The sequence below is a fragment of the Centroberyx gerrardi genome, chromosome 15 (assembly GCF_048128805.1).
Source record: "Centroberyx gerrardi isolate f3 chromosome 15, fCenGer3.hap1.cur.20231027, whole genome shotgun sequence".
NCBI classification, from domain to species: Eukaryota; Metazoa; Chordata; class Actinopteri; order Beryciformes; family Berycidae; genus Centroberyx; species Centroberyx gerrardi.
Window position 1 is genome coordinate 12760372 of NC_136011.1, and position 15015 is coordinate 12775386.

General features: G+C 39.3%; 1 protein-coding gene across 1 annotated transcript in view; it reads right to left on the reverse strand.

Moving 5' to 3' along the window:
• Positions 1-15015, reverse strand: part of adgrb3 (adhesion G protein-coupled receptor B3) — a 122563-nt gene that overhangs the window by 25097 nt on the left and 82451 nt on the right. The window contains exons 13-16 of the mRNA XM_071913017.2: positions 14280-14355; positions 12562-12664; positions 11875-11918; positions 637-763 (exon numbers count right to left, since the gene is read on the reverse strand). Of these exons, the coding sequence (XP_071769118.1) occupies positions 637-763; positions 11875-11918; positions 12562-12664; positions 14280-14355 (350 nt within the window). The remainder of the gene's footprint in view (positions 1-636; positions 764-11874; positions 11919-12561; positions 12665-14279; positions 14356-15015) is intronic.

Below are 15015 nucleotides of genomic sequence, written 5' to 3' on the forward strand. Positions count from 1 at the left end.
GCAAATCAGTATCTTTATGGCTTAATTCATATAGGCTGTTCTGTACATTGCTGGTGAATGATGCAGGCCTGACAGTAAAGTAGATATACGTAGCTTCCTCTTTCTTTTGCTTGATTATTAATGTATCCGGATGCTGGGAGGCTATACTGTAAAGATGTTCTCAAATTTAATTACTTTATCTTGTTAAGGAATTATATAGTTCCCCTACAGTTGTCTAACTGACATATGTACCGCCTCCACACATGATCTCACAACCTGGTTCAGTAATCTCTATGCCTTGTTAAAAAGCCTACATCTTCTTAGAATTCACAACTTTAATCTTCAATCCAGACCGAATTCCCATTGATTGATGAGATAAAGAGACACTGACACACGCATCAGCATGCACACACCCTCCCGCGTGCACGTACACACGCGCGCGCGCACACACACACACACACGCCCGCGCATGCACAGAGTTATCTAAATCTATGTACAAACTAGAAAAAAGACCACAATCTAGCCTTAGTATTGAACTATTTAATGGAATTAGCACACCCGAGATTAAATTCCCATCAGAACCTGCACATTGGCTACATTTCTCCTTACATTAGCCTATACCAGCTACATTGAATAACAAATCAATAGCCTACTTACTATTTCTCTTGGTTGCTGAGCCAAAATGGCGAAGGTAGATACACGATCACATAAGCATTTTGTATGGGATGCATCTGTAAGCACCGTTTTACATCCTTTTGTGGACCAGGTTCCCCAAGAATCGTTCCTGCAAGAAGAAGGCAGAGGCAATTAGATGCTTAATTCCAGCGGTAGCACGACTTGACATGGCTTTTCGACATCGGTCCGGATTTTTATCACGAACTGTGCAGCCCTATAGACTATTACATAAAATAAAAAAATAAAAAAGCGAATAGACACATCGACACGGCTTCTTAGGCTACAAGCAGCATTTCAGCTCTAGCAGATAGAGAGGCAGAGACACAGAGAAGGGGGAGGACGCACGGAGCTGTCCAACGCCGACCGGTGCTGATTGATTCTCTATACGCAGATAAATAGCAACAATTGATATCAAAACACAAACACTATCATTTTCTGACAACGCTTGCAGACAAGAGCGCATTTCATATTTACCCGTTTTTCGTTTGGCGTGAGATCTATTCGTCTAGGATTTTTCCAAACGATTGTATTTTCTTTTTTTTTCTTTTTTTTATCCTCTCAATGCCCCTGTTATCCTGTCTTTTTCCTCTTTCGGTTGATTTTTTTCCCCCCTCAACCGTTTTAATTAGCAGCTTTTGGATGCTTCCTTAGGGGGATTTTCACCCTGGAAACGGTGGACAGCATCAGATTGATACTCTGTTCCTCTCTGCTGGTGTTAGAGGGGGAGGTTGATACAGTGAAAAAAATAACGGGATGTTGTCGCAAGATCTGTTTATTCAGTTCAGACTATCATGATATTCTTGGAAACCGTGATGTTTCTGGATTATTTCTAAAAAAAAACCTTTCATCTTTTGATACTGCCCTATATGAACCATTTGACAAAAATCACCGCAGAACTAATACCACCCCGTGGAAGCAGCGCAAATGGTTGCAGCCAGTCCCCCCTTCACACCACTAGTAGGTGAAATGAAAGGAGCGTGTCTCTTCCATTTGTCATTCGCTCCCACTCATTTTCAATCTTCAGAGAAAATAATACAATTGATTAAGCATGACTCCGATGTGAAAACTTTATTCACACAAAAAATGAGAGATGAACGCGAGAGTTCAAGAGCACAGTCTTTGCCACACACGTACACACGCACACACAACCTGATATTAAAAATTCTTGTCACACATGCACAAACACACACTTGTTGTCCTAAGTACCTTGCTGTCATTCGTCACTTAGGCCAACAGTACGCCCATTTTATGACAAAGGTAGAACAAGATTCATATGAATGATTTAGGACAATACAGAACATACTAGATGTTGAGCAGTCATGCCAAGTGGCTTCTGCTGCGTGAGGCAATCCTGCTTTGTCATTTGATCAATAGTGCAGCAATATTTATTAATCCTGCAACCCTTTCAAAGGAGTCTGAGTTCCATTCTTGGAGCCCATTAGCAATTCCCATTTGGACAGTCCAATACTCTGGGGTCTCTGTACACAGCAACGCAATGAATTAAAGACCCTCTACTCTCTTCCCCTTCACCTCTTTTCTTCCTAATTGGATTTTGGGTGACTGTTTTGTGCAAACAACTAATGGATGTTTTTGCTGAAATCCCGTCTTCATCTTAAAATGTCACGCCCACACTCCACACATAAAACCGCAGAACAGCTTATCTAATATAGCTCAGCGCTCTAATGTAGTTATCTCAACATAGTTTTGACATTAAAAGTGCTTCATTAGTGAGGATGATGTAAGAATTAGTTTGAATAACTAGTAAAGAATTCAGTTAACTAAAGAAATCACAGATCTAGTTGGTATCAAACAACTTGACTTATACAATCTAGTTGTTAAAACAGGTAACATATGAGACCCCTGTTCTCTGAATGACATGAAGGAGATAGCTCATGCGGGACACACCCTCTCACAGAATATATGCTGAAGCCCTGAATCATGGCTATCAGGCCTGTCAGAGCTTAGTGGGTGCATGGTCCCGCTGATTTATCTCAATACTTAAATTTGCAATACTTCTACAATGGCTTCATAAATGAAAGTTCAAACATTCACTCATCCTCTGGGTAAGACAATTTTTCAATATGAAAAGAAGTGATCTCTGTGGTTTGGCAACTGTATGTCATGGGACTTTAGTCAAAAACACAGGTGAGTAGTAACCTTAGTGAAGCCAAACTGAATACATGAGGTATAGACAGAGAATATTTGAAGGCTTCTAACATTCCTGCCGGTACCCGGGGAATGAGACAATACTGTTTTAAAGGAGAGGAATTGGAGGACCTCTGCCTCAGTGGCTCACCTGTATAAAAACCTCAGTTAAGTCCCAGGACAGGACCCATGCCTTGAGAACAAGGTGAAGACAGCAGGCTCCTTTCATAAAGTGACACACGATTGTATGTCCCCTGATCATGTTTGGTACCACCAACACTGTGTTGGACCAAGACCATGTTGTTGCAGGACAAAATGGCAGCCATAGTGGAGAGGGCTTTGCCTTGTTTGAACAATTCCTGGAGAGAAGAGCCAGGATGGATCACTAGTAGGTGACAAACCTGCATCACACCCACTTGAGACGGCAGAGACTTCTTGAGGAGGGTACTGTGGCACTCTCAAGCATGATGACCACATTCAGAGGCAAACCCATCTGGGAATGACGTAAAAAGATTGATGGCAGAACGGATGTGATGGCTCCACTCCACAATAACTTTGGGATGAAGCTGCCACTCCCAGTGCCAGTGAGGGTTCACCCTTAGACAGTAGATCTGTTTAAAACTTCCAACTTGCTAGATGTTTGCTCCTCCACAAATCATCTTCTGTGCCAGTGAGAGAAGCTGACAGGACTAGCTCCCTTTCTGGGGATTTATGTACGGCACTTTTGACGTGTTGTCTGACCTTATCGAGGCATGGTGGCCCCAGAATGTGGAAAAAAGTGCCTGAGAGAAAGTGACAATGGTGATGTCTGTCAACCACAGTGAGACCGACGACACGCCATTCATCACATCCCCTTTGTTGACCTCTTCTCATCCATGCAATGATTCATTGACAGCCTCGCATCAAGAGTGACTCTCTCCAGAATTTAAATTTGTGACAGAATTTGTTCTCACTCCAATTGTACACTTTGTATTTTAGTATCAAGATGCAAGCTAAGTGACACCACCGAATCCTGAATGTCCTGCATGTTGAGGAGACCAAGCTACAGTCACACATGCAGGTGTATCTTACGCATGTCCAGTATGAAACCTTTGTGGCTAGCTGAAACACAGAGAGACAGTTGCTCAAGAATTCCATTAAGAATGTCTTCCTTGCTTGACTTTGACAGGTTGGGGATGTCCAGCCATAGAGATCTTATTACTAAACCCATAACTTATCTGAAAGTCCCAGCAATGCACTTAAGAGTCCAGATGGTGTGATTAGCCGAGCAGTGAAGCTCTGTAACCTCATCATTGTCCAGCTAGCTAGCTCCATCAATAAGCTGCAAGGAGGTGCAGCCATATTGATTGAGTGACCAGACTAAGCTGCAGTCTTGTAGTCTGTGTTGTTCTCATGGCTGCATGGAAGTAATTGCTGCGTATGAGGCAGCTTAGCCAGCTTCAGGTGCTCCACCACAGATCGGTCCAGGAGGGGGGGTTAAACCATCCTAAAACCTCATTACATGCATGTCCAGGTTAGAGGAGCCAGACACTGGCGGGGGCTCCGACTGTGCCTCAGGCAATGCGCTTTAGGCAATTTTATGAAGTCTTGGAAGATTGGCACACAATGACAGGCAGAGGGGGAGCAATGCTGGGAAGTTATTCCATCCATCTTGAATCTCTTGATGGTGGGCGTGGAAGTTGTAAATGTAACAACAAGTGTGTGGGCCACACTGCATGTGTTAAATCAGTGAAGAGAAAAGCAAAATGAGGGCTTAAATTTCTCTCTAGCAAGAGAAATTGAAGCAACTCAACGGTCCTCAGTAGGATGAACCCTGGAATTAAGCAGAGAAGCTAGCTAAATCCCAACAAGGAAAGCTGCAGATTGGATTTGTATGCAATGTGAGTGAAGAGGTGACAAATGAGAATTTGTGGCTCTACAGGTGCATATAAAGCAATGGAGTCATGCACCTGTTAAACCCTGATAGGTTCACTATGCCTGCTATTATCATTACATTTAATAGGCCTTCAGTGTAATACTCATAAGAATGTCTGACCAGTGTGAGACATTAGCTGATTCAACTTAAGGAAAAAAAAACATTAACACAGCTTTCATTTGTAGTACAACCGAGGGATTTAAATCTGCTTCATTTGCAAATGATTGTTGCAAACTGTATACTTCAACGGTATACTTCTGGGTGTACAGTTACTCAGACACACATACTGCACACACACTAACGCACACAGCCACACACAAACACAGTAATACTGCCTAGTGTCATCTAATGCCTGGTTAGTGTTGATACTGCATCATCAATGTGTCAGTCAGTCAGTCCTTGCTGGAGCGAAGGTTAGAATTACCGCAAACATCGCCCACAGTGCCACTGCTCATGTCTGACTGAACTCCTTTTATATGGGGATCACTGCTGACAGTGGCTGTCAAAGTGGAGTCTGGGGACCATCAGGGGTCCTTGAGGAGGTTCTAGAGGGTCGCCAGCAAAATGAAGAATAGCTTAATTTCGCTATTATTTAATTTGCTAGAAATTAACCCAATTAGAGAATGCAACTACTCTCACCCCTATCGTCTCCCCACATGCAGTCTAGACAGTTCTACCACTCAAAAAAAATTTAAAAACAACAACAATCTTCCGCTGATCTCAGATATAGAACCATCAAAGATAGAACAGTGTCTAGCTTGTTAAGCAGCTTCAAATTGTCTTTCAAACTGTCAAACTTGTTTTCCAGATATATTTAATTAATCACACATATATATATATATCCTGAATGACAGATAGGTATTGCATTTATGGACACATCTGTTATTTGTTAATTATCACAATGTCGAAGCACGCAACATGAACGTGTACTTGAACTTGATTGGCTGATCAGACAATGTCACTGCCCACGGATGAGTCTAAATCCCACAAAGATTTGCTTCCTTTTACAGTTTACAGTTTAACCATACTTTGTACACTGTAATCTTTATTGGAGAACAAGTATGGTACATTTGTCATTATTGCATTGGGAAAGGATGTGATAAGACCCTGGTCAGACTATAGAATTAAGTGTTGCTTCCTTTTACAGTCCAGTTTCACATTTCTTACTAAGTAAATTGTAATGTTTTTACTTAGTACATGCTGAGTACATGCTGGTCTTGATAGAATAGAAAAGACAATAACCTATAATAAAGGATATGGTAGGAAGCTGGTAATAACATAGAAGCAAACAATTCTTCCTTTTATAGTCCAGTTCCAGTTTACTACTGGATAAATTGGAATGTTTTACATAGTACCATTGCAGAACATACTGTACATTGTACGTGTTTGTCTTAATTGAATATGATTGTCTGATCAGCCAATCACATGTACGTATATGCCCTAGCCCACTTCATTAAAACAGTGGTGTAGTTGTCCCTGCTGCCTCTGAAAACCTGCACTCCTACTGGCAGAGGATCATGTTCCTGTACTGTAGAATCTCTCCTGTATAATGACTCCATGCCCGACTAATGTATGTAGAGATATATGTTTTATAGATATACCCTGCCTTTCGGCTTTAATATGCTGCCCACAGTTTGTAGATAAATTGGATGTCACCAAAGTACTGTAATTCTATTGTACATAAGATTCAAGCTGTGAACAAACTTATTGAAGGATAATTCTTGTTTTATATGATATTTGTTTTTTAGCTTGACATTGATGGAAGAGCTATGCAAAACTGGAAAGCATGGTTTGGTTCTCTGGCAATTACTAAACATCAGCAAAATTGAGCCAAAGCTAATATGAAGTGATTAGGAGTCATACAGTATGGGCCAACATGGCATCTTAAATAATACTTGGCATATGTCAGTTTAAACCTTATTCTAAGCTAATTAAGGACTGACCTGTGACTTCTGTTCTTGAGAGATTCCCAGCAAAATGAGGAATAATTTAATTTCACTATAACTTAATTCACTATGAATTTCCCCACTGTTATTATCTCTCAACATACAGTGTAGACAGTTATATAATTCAATACTAAATAAACAACAGCAAAAATCTTCCCATACAGGTTCCCTGGGATAAACCCTTATCAAATGGGGGCCCGTATCACTAATGTGTGTCTATTTGGGGTCCGTGTGATAAAAATGTTTGAGAACCCCTATGCTAGAGAACCAAACCTTGTATTGCAGTTTCACCTGGTTCTCAAGCTCTTGCCTCCTCTGTGGCCTGTCTGGCTCTCGGCCAGGATCTCCAGATGTCTGTAGAACCTGCTGGCCAAACCTGGCTGCACCACCGCTGAGACAGCTGCTTTTCACAACTTGCCACCAGCTCCAACATAAAGGATTAACAGTTATCGATTCTAAATAGAGTGTTTCCTGTTATCATGTTTGTGCAAACTTGGTATTTAAACATTAAACAGGACTAGTAAGTCACCAAGTAATTACAACTGCAACTAACTAGGTAAATGCTTAAAAAACAGCTGAATTACTGAATTAATTAACTTCTTTATTGCCCATCAATTCCACTAACTATCTTGAAGGTACTGAAGGTTTACACTGACCATAGCCCAAGATTAATTGTGTGCTTTCTAGGAATTAAGAAAATGCTATGACTTTTCTTAAATAGCAATTGTTCATGGTTTGTTGCTATACAATTACCAGGATCCTACCATCAAGTAAGACAAACATGTACAGTGTACAGTATGTTCTGCAACGGTAGTATGTAAAACATTCCAATTTAATGCAAGAGTAAACTGAAACTGGACTATCGACCATATTGGATTTCCTATTCTACTAGGACCAGCATGTACTCGATGTGTTCTGCAAAGGCACTAAGTAAAAATATTACCATTTACTGGGTAAGAAATGTGAAACTGGACTATAAAAGGAAGCAACCCTTTATTCTGACCAGGGTCTTACCACATCCTTTCCCAATGCAATAATGACAAATATACCATACATGTTCTCCAGTAAAGATTACAGTGGACACAGTATGGTTAAACTGGACTGTAAAAGGAAGCAACATTTAATCTTATGGTGTGGTAATAATAATCTACTTCATTTTATGAATTTATTTATGTGAATACCTTTCCTAATTGAGTGCAAAGTGCTTTACAGAGAGGAAAACATAAAGATTAAACAAATAGAAAGTAAAGCTTACAAAAAGGGGTTAAATGATAAAGTAGTCTGTAAAATATGATTTAAAGGGGTTTAAGGGGAGGGCAAAGATGCTGCTAATCCTGATATGGCAGATTGTTGCAGGATCTAGAAGCTTTGAGAAGGCACGCTAAAACATCAGCTATTAAAAGGGCATCAACACACTCACATATTTGTCCATGCATTACTTTAAAAGTGATTTGGAGGGTTTTAAAAACAACCCTAAAACTAACTGCAGGGCATTGCAAAAAGGCGAGAAACATGGGTTGTACTATTATATTTTAATTTGTTTTTCTTGGTTATATTTAAAAGCTGCAGTCATTATTGCATAGGCAGAGGCAGTCTGGAAAGACTAAATAGCTAGTAGTAGGTGTTACATTTGTATTGAGGAGAGCAAAATATTTTAGAGTCTGGGAGTTAACAACGTCAGGGCCGAAGATAAGGGCTCCAGACGTTTTAGCATTTAACCTTTCTCATTATAACTTAGCAAGCTGCTTTGCATCACTGTACCCATTTTAGGGGTGTTTTGCTGGTCACTTTCATAACCAAGACAATTTAAAGTATTATAGGTATATGCTGCCCCAAAGAACGTTTTTCAATACATGTTATTTAAACTTCATCTTAAATGGGTCAGGAGTAACAGATTACATGTAGCAGGATTGCAGTTACATGATCCCACAAATTTGGTAACTACAATCTTGAAAAGAGGAGGGATCTTGGTAGATGTTTTTTCAGTAAATTCAACCAAATGTATTTGCTTATTGAATACCATGGAGTATTAACTAGGCTAAATTCACTGAAATGTAATTCATATCCATCCCTTGGCACAGCAGTGGGATGGTGGTAATTTCAGCCGTGTTTGATAGCTGAAGATGTTGACATTTGAAAGAGCAATAAAAGTGTATGCATCTGACCTGCTTACTCCTGGTGCTGGGGAAGTGTTGACTTGAAGAATAAATGAAAACAATATGGGCACCCTGGGATAAAGCTCAACTGTTTTATTTCTCACAACATTTAGGGAGCTGTAGTCCAGTGTGTGGGTATCTGTTTTCATTCTGCAGTGTTGACAGTTAGATAACCACTGAGCCAACCAGGTGAACCACATTACGCTACAGTTCTCTGGCTTACAATCGGCTCAGAACATGACAACCTAAGGAAACCAAAGTTGAAACGATGCCATAAAAAATAGTCCATACCTCCAGCAAAAAACATACACTCCAGTGTGAAACTTACAATATCAGCTCTTACAGGCGATTTGTTTTGTTTACCTTATCGAGAAGAATCAACTGAAGTTTCATTTCATGGGAGACAATTATCTTGTCAAGGCCATTTTTCTATTTGTCTATTTAAAATGCTACACTTGCATTAAATAGATGTCCATATATATTATTTCATTATATTTTTAATATTATTATTTTTGAAAATATTGTGAATCATCAACAAAAATATCAAGAGGTGTCATTCATTTTGTTTGGATCTTAGATCATTTGGCAGACAGATTTTTGAGTAGGTCACACAACTTAATAGAGAATATTTTTTGCACATTCATGCCTTCTCTCATTTCTTTTTGCTGCCTTATACTTTCCCTCACTCTGTCACGCTCAGCTGCACTGATACCTCTGGCACTGGATCCATTTGAATAGTTCAAATTATTCTCAAGAAGCCAGCGCTGCGTGGCTCGATTCAACAGAAATTGAATCTAGTAAGTAAACAATTGCTGCAGAGGAACAATGGAAGTTTAACATTTTGCAGTTATTAAGATTAAACAGCACCATATTTAATAACACTGTGCTAATACTTTTCTTATTTGTAGTAAAATGTGAGCGGGGGAAAAGAACGGGAAGCTCTCTGCCGCCCTTCAAGCTCTACTGTCATGGTTCCCATGAGCAAGGCAGCGAATCCCCAACTGCTGTGGTGGCAAGAGTGGAAAGCTGTGGTTGCACAGGACAAGGTGACTGCATGAGTGTGAAGTCTGAGTGATCAGCAGATAAACAATATTTGGATTCTATCATAATATCAAGCTATACAGTTGTACAGTGACATTTCATCCTGACCTTAACATGGTCATCGCAGCACTAGTTGCTCAAAGTAACATGCACAGACAAATCACAACAGTTCTTTCCCTATATTGCCACAGATATGAGGATGTTTATGCCTCAGGTTTACACCCCTGTCACCCATACTCATGGTGAAAGTAAAGCAGCAGAGACTCAGGTGCTCCAGCTGCCGGCCTGAGCTCTAGGCGGCCTACAGTGTTCAAGTGCACAAAAGCACATGTACTGTATCTGGACCGCACTGAGTCAAACACAACAGGCAAAACAGAGGACAAAGCTCTCCACTTGTGATCAACATTTTCATTTTGCAAATTGTTACATTGAGCACCCTCATTTGGTTTGAACCAACATGGCTGACAGATGGTACATTACCCCCTCAATGAGTCCTCAGAGTGGTTGGTATTGTATAATAAGGACAAGCCAACTGTCTGAAATGGAACATAATAATCATACCATAGAGTCATTCTGTGGTCCTCTGATTAAAAGGACTTAGACACAAAGAAAACTGTTGATGTTAAGCACTTTGGTTTGTGAAAGTCAAAGAAAGAGTCGAGCAGAGTTGTCCCAGTTGTATCGTTGCTATTCAAAAACAGTTGATGCACTTTTGCATAGAGCAATTGCCCTCAAATACCACGACAGAGGGCAGCCATGCACAATTCAAAATGCAAAATAACAACCTGACATAAGCTGTTGGCTAAACTGTTGCCTCCACAGCAGCTATTAGGCCTCCCATATATGAATCAAAAGTATTTGCTAATCCTACTTCAAATAAATAATATAATGATCATATTATACAGTGTGTTGTAATATAGCCATACTTTCCATGATGCATAAAACCAAATTCAGCTTACAAAAATAATAAAATGCATTGTAAGATTCAGAACATGAAAAATGTCCAAACAAGGCAGGCTAAACATGCTCGAAGATGTATGTAGAGACCTGATTAGACCAAATCTTGCTTAAGGCCTACCAGGCCTGGCCCTGCTTTGAATCTCTGCAACTTAAAGTTAGAAACTAATCATCTCTAGCACACACTAAATATTCAGTATCTATAGGTAGGGTTGGGTGGTAACATGTTACTCAGTAATGTGTTACAGTTATATATTATGTCTGTTTCACAAATAAAATTATAGTTACCAATCAAAACAGTTAAATTGTCCAAAAACTGTATCCCGCCCCCCCATCCCCCAATTTGTTGTCATCATAATTAGTTGTTGTCATCTCAGTTGAGGCACTGAGCAAGCCTAGATGCAAAATAGCAAAAAACGACATTCTATTTAATCTGGGTGGAAGTATTCCCACCATTTTCATTTTATCATCCGAAAGGATGACAAGCACATTGTTGTTATTGTGAATTGTGTGCAGGTACAAAAATCTTTCCACTGCAAAACAAGATGACGTCAAATTTCATCTGTCTGCCATCTGTCTAAACAGCATCACAACACCAAACTCATGGCAAAATAACACAGAATTGGACTTGAGATGGTAAGCAGAAAGCAGCCAACATCAGACAGAGGCTCGAGAGAAACATTACTAAATCATGTGAATGTATGTGGATATGTGTAAAATCATCAGAAATATAGCCAGTTAAACCCTTGCCTCTGACTACACAGCTGTTTTCCTGCCTGCTGTGCTGCTATTTGATTATCTTGGTCATTCACAAAGAAGTGCACAAGAAAGGTAATTGTGTTATCCCAATTCTTTAAGATAAAGGGAGGATCACATCCACACTAACCCGATTTCAGAGGTGTAACAGAAAACTAATATAACGAGTAGGTAAAAATTAAATTCATGTTATTACCTTTGAAATAACAAGTGGTGAGTAATGCTTTAGTGTTTCAAGCAACAAGCCCAACACTGCCTACAATAGATGAACAGAGGTGAAAGTTTATAGTGCATGCCCACTTACATTATGTTGCTATCCCACAGTGCACAGTACGGATTCAATGTTCCCTGGAAGACACAAAAGGACATGATGTTTACCAACTGAATCATCATTGATCATCATCATCATCATCATCATCATCATTATGAATCAATTGCATATTTGTCCTTCTACATAAATCCATTGAACATGTGTTTTATGGGTCACATATGAACCATTAATTGAAATATGGACTATACTAACACACACACACACACACACACACACACACACACGCATGCACGCACACACACACACACACACACGCATGCACGCACACACACACACACACACACGCTCTTTATCTCTGACATGAAGGCCTGGATCATAAAAAGGATTGTCCTTGTAATTATTGGACTGTACTGCAATGCATTCTCCTGACACTGGGTGCCTGCAAATTAATTATCGAGCCAATTAACCGCCATTGTTAGTCGGCTGATGGGAGATAAAACGTGCTATGGCCACTGTAGAACATTCACTCAACAGACAAAAACACTTTTCAGAGGAAACTGTTATCTTTTCAACAGTTTATTGTCAGTTTAACGATTATTAAAAAATGTAAATGCAACAGAATGGCAAGATCCACATGTAATACAAATACATCTATTCGTGGACCTATACAAAGATATCGGTTACTGTAGCTCTAAAGGACAAAACGATAAGGGTGCTTACATTTGCCAGGTGAGCCAGTTCAATCTCCAAGTGGGACTCGGTCACCTTGGGCTCGGGCCTCACTGTCACAGCAATAACCTTGGAGTTCACAACTGTGTGGTTCCTGAGTCGAACAGAGAGGTGCTCAAAATCATGAAAATCGCCAAGGTGAAATGAATCAAATTCCTCGGATGCTCCTATGATACATCAGTCGTTTAATTGCCGTTGAGGGTCAAACCTGTTGAATGATTTTTTCTCAGTATCTGCTTCACTCTCTACTACAAGGTAAACAGAGGGTCACACCTGAGGTATTAGCTTAACCATGCTAGCATACGTATATCCCTGTAACACCCACAGAAAAGGTATAAAGGCTGAACACCATACAAAATCTCCAATGTTCAAAGCCTTAACCCTGATTTTACTTTCATGATCAAACACTTGAGCTCACTTTTCACACTCCTTGAAATACATTAGCCCTTCAGGATTAGATTTAGGATCAGAGTCTGTGAGAATTTTGTGGGATATGGTGTTGAATTTGCAGTAGCTCTAAACCGAACGCTGGTTTTAAAACCTGTTCTCTTGGGATTTTGGGAAGATTTTTGCACATTTTTCGAATTTCTAGGCTGTTGAATTAATTTTTAAAGTATTAATATTGTTAGCCTAAAGTATTTTCTTAGTCCACCTGGCATCGTATGGACTTAAGGAGACTAAAGCAAATATCACAGGCACAAAACAAAACAAAAGTGTTAAGAAGAGAGATTTAAAAGCCGCCCATTACAAGTGAAAGCAACTATTCAGAGAAGAGGTGCAGTGTGGATGCCCACTAGTGCTGTTCAAACGGGACAAACTGAAAACCCAAGCAAAACAGAAAAAACAGTGCAAATCAAAGGCTTGCCTGAACTGAAAGAGATGTATCTTTACATCCTGTGATTTGAACATCTGGCATGACTCTAGTACTGTCTCAAAAACTCTCGAATTGTTGCACAGTCAACGGATTCTTCTTCTTGTTAGAAGCTGAAATCCATGAGAGGTTCCCACTAGGAAGAAAACTGTCAACTTTCCAAAGAAAAGTCGAGGTGCTGTCCTGCCAGCAACACTTGAGCTAAGAATATTATTAGCCTACTTTTGGTGCAAGTGATTTTTTCTTGTCCAATTTTAATATGGAAATCAATGGAGAAATTGGACAGGTGAATCTCTACTGAAAGTGCACCCTAGGTATTTTCACATATAGTAGTAGGACAGTGTTTTTTTTCTTTGAAACTTCAGAAACTGGACACTAATGCCATCCTTAACTGAACTACTTATTCCATTCTACTTATGTTTATGTTTACTAAATTAGAGGAAACCCAAACCCCTGAATTGATTTTTTAGATATGAATTGAAAAGATCTGATAAGAGGTTTGTTAGCTGAAAGGACAAATTACAGGAATGTTGAATGGAAGGTTTTCTTCAAATTCCACATAACAACAGCCTAAATATGAAATAACACATACAGTAATACAGAATGGTGAACAAATATTTGCCTATCTCCTGTTTGAATTTAAAGTAATTCATATATTTATAGTGGAAAGTTCCAGGAACACTCTGAAATCAGGTAGAGGCTGTTTTGAAGGCTGCATACACAACTCTGAATAAAAAAATCGACACTACAGCAGCTTCCAAAAAAATAAAAAAGCTGTATCATATTTCCCCTTGTCAGTAGACCATAAAATATGGATAAAGAGACAAGTTGCCCTTACTTTGGTGAAGGTAGCATGAGTCCAAGAGTCTTGTAGAGAACTGTTCCCAAAATGAAGACGGGCGATCCATCCATATCTAATGGGGAAAACAAACCATTAATTAACATTATTGTAAAGATTTTATACTGATACACTTTATCTCATGATGAAATTATATAATGAATATTCTGTAGATGATAATGTATGCAATAATGGTCACATGGCTAAAAGCTGACTCTGACTAATCAGATTTTTTACCAGCTTTTGAGCTAAAAGGCAACATTCCAGATGTCCATATATGCTTAATATTGTTTTAATATTTACTTAGAAATAATATGAAAAATCTTCTTAAGTCAAAGGAAACTTTTAATTGAGAGCAACACTTGGCTAATATAGACAAAAAAATGCCAGCATGCAATGCCAATACATTTCCTGCCAATAACACATTAAGAAATAACAAAAGTTATTTGTACAATTCCTTGACAAGAAATCATTTCTGCAGCTGATATAGACTTTGTTGACTCCTGTTAGAGAAGTGCTAAACTCTTCTTTAGATTCAGCTCCTTTTGCTGTCCAAATGAGAGTGGCTGGGATTAGGCAGGTGGCATAGATTCCAAATCAATCCCTTGTTTTGTTATCTTTGATATATTCCAGATAAGACTGATTATATCAATTAACCAAATTGTCTGGCTTTGGATTGGGATATATTCTGGCCACTGGCAGCGTTTGAAAGGAAGCTGAGAATGCTGAGTCAATG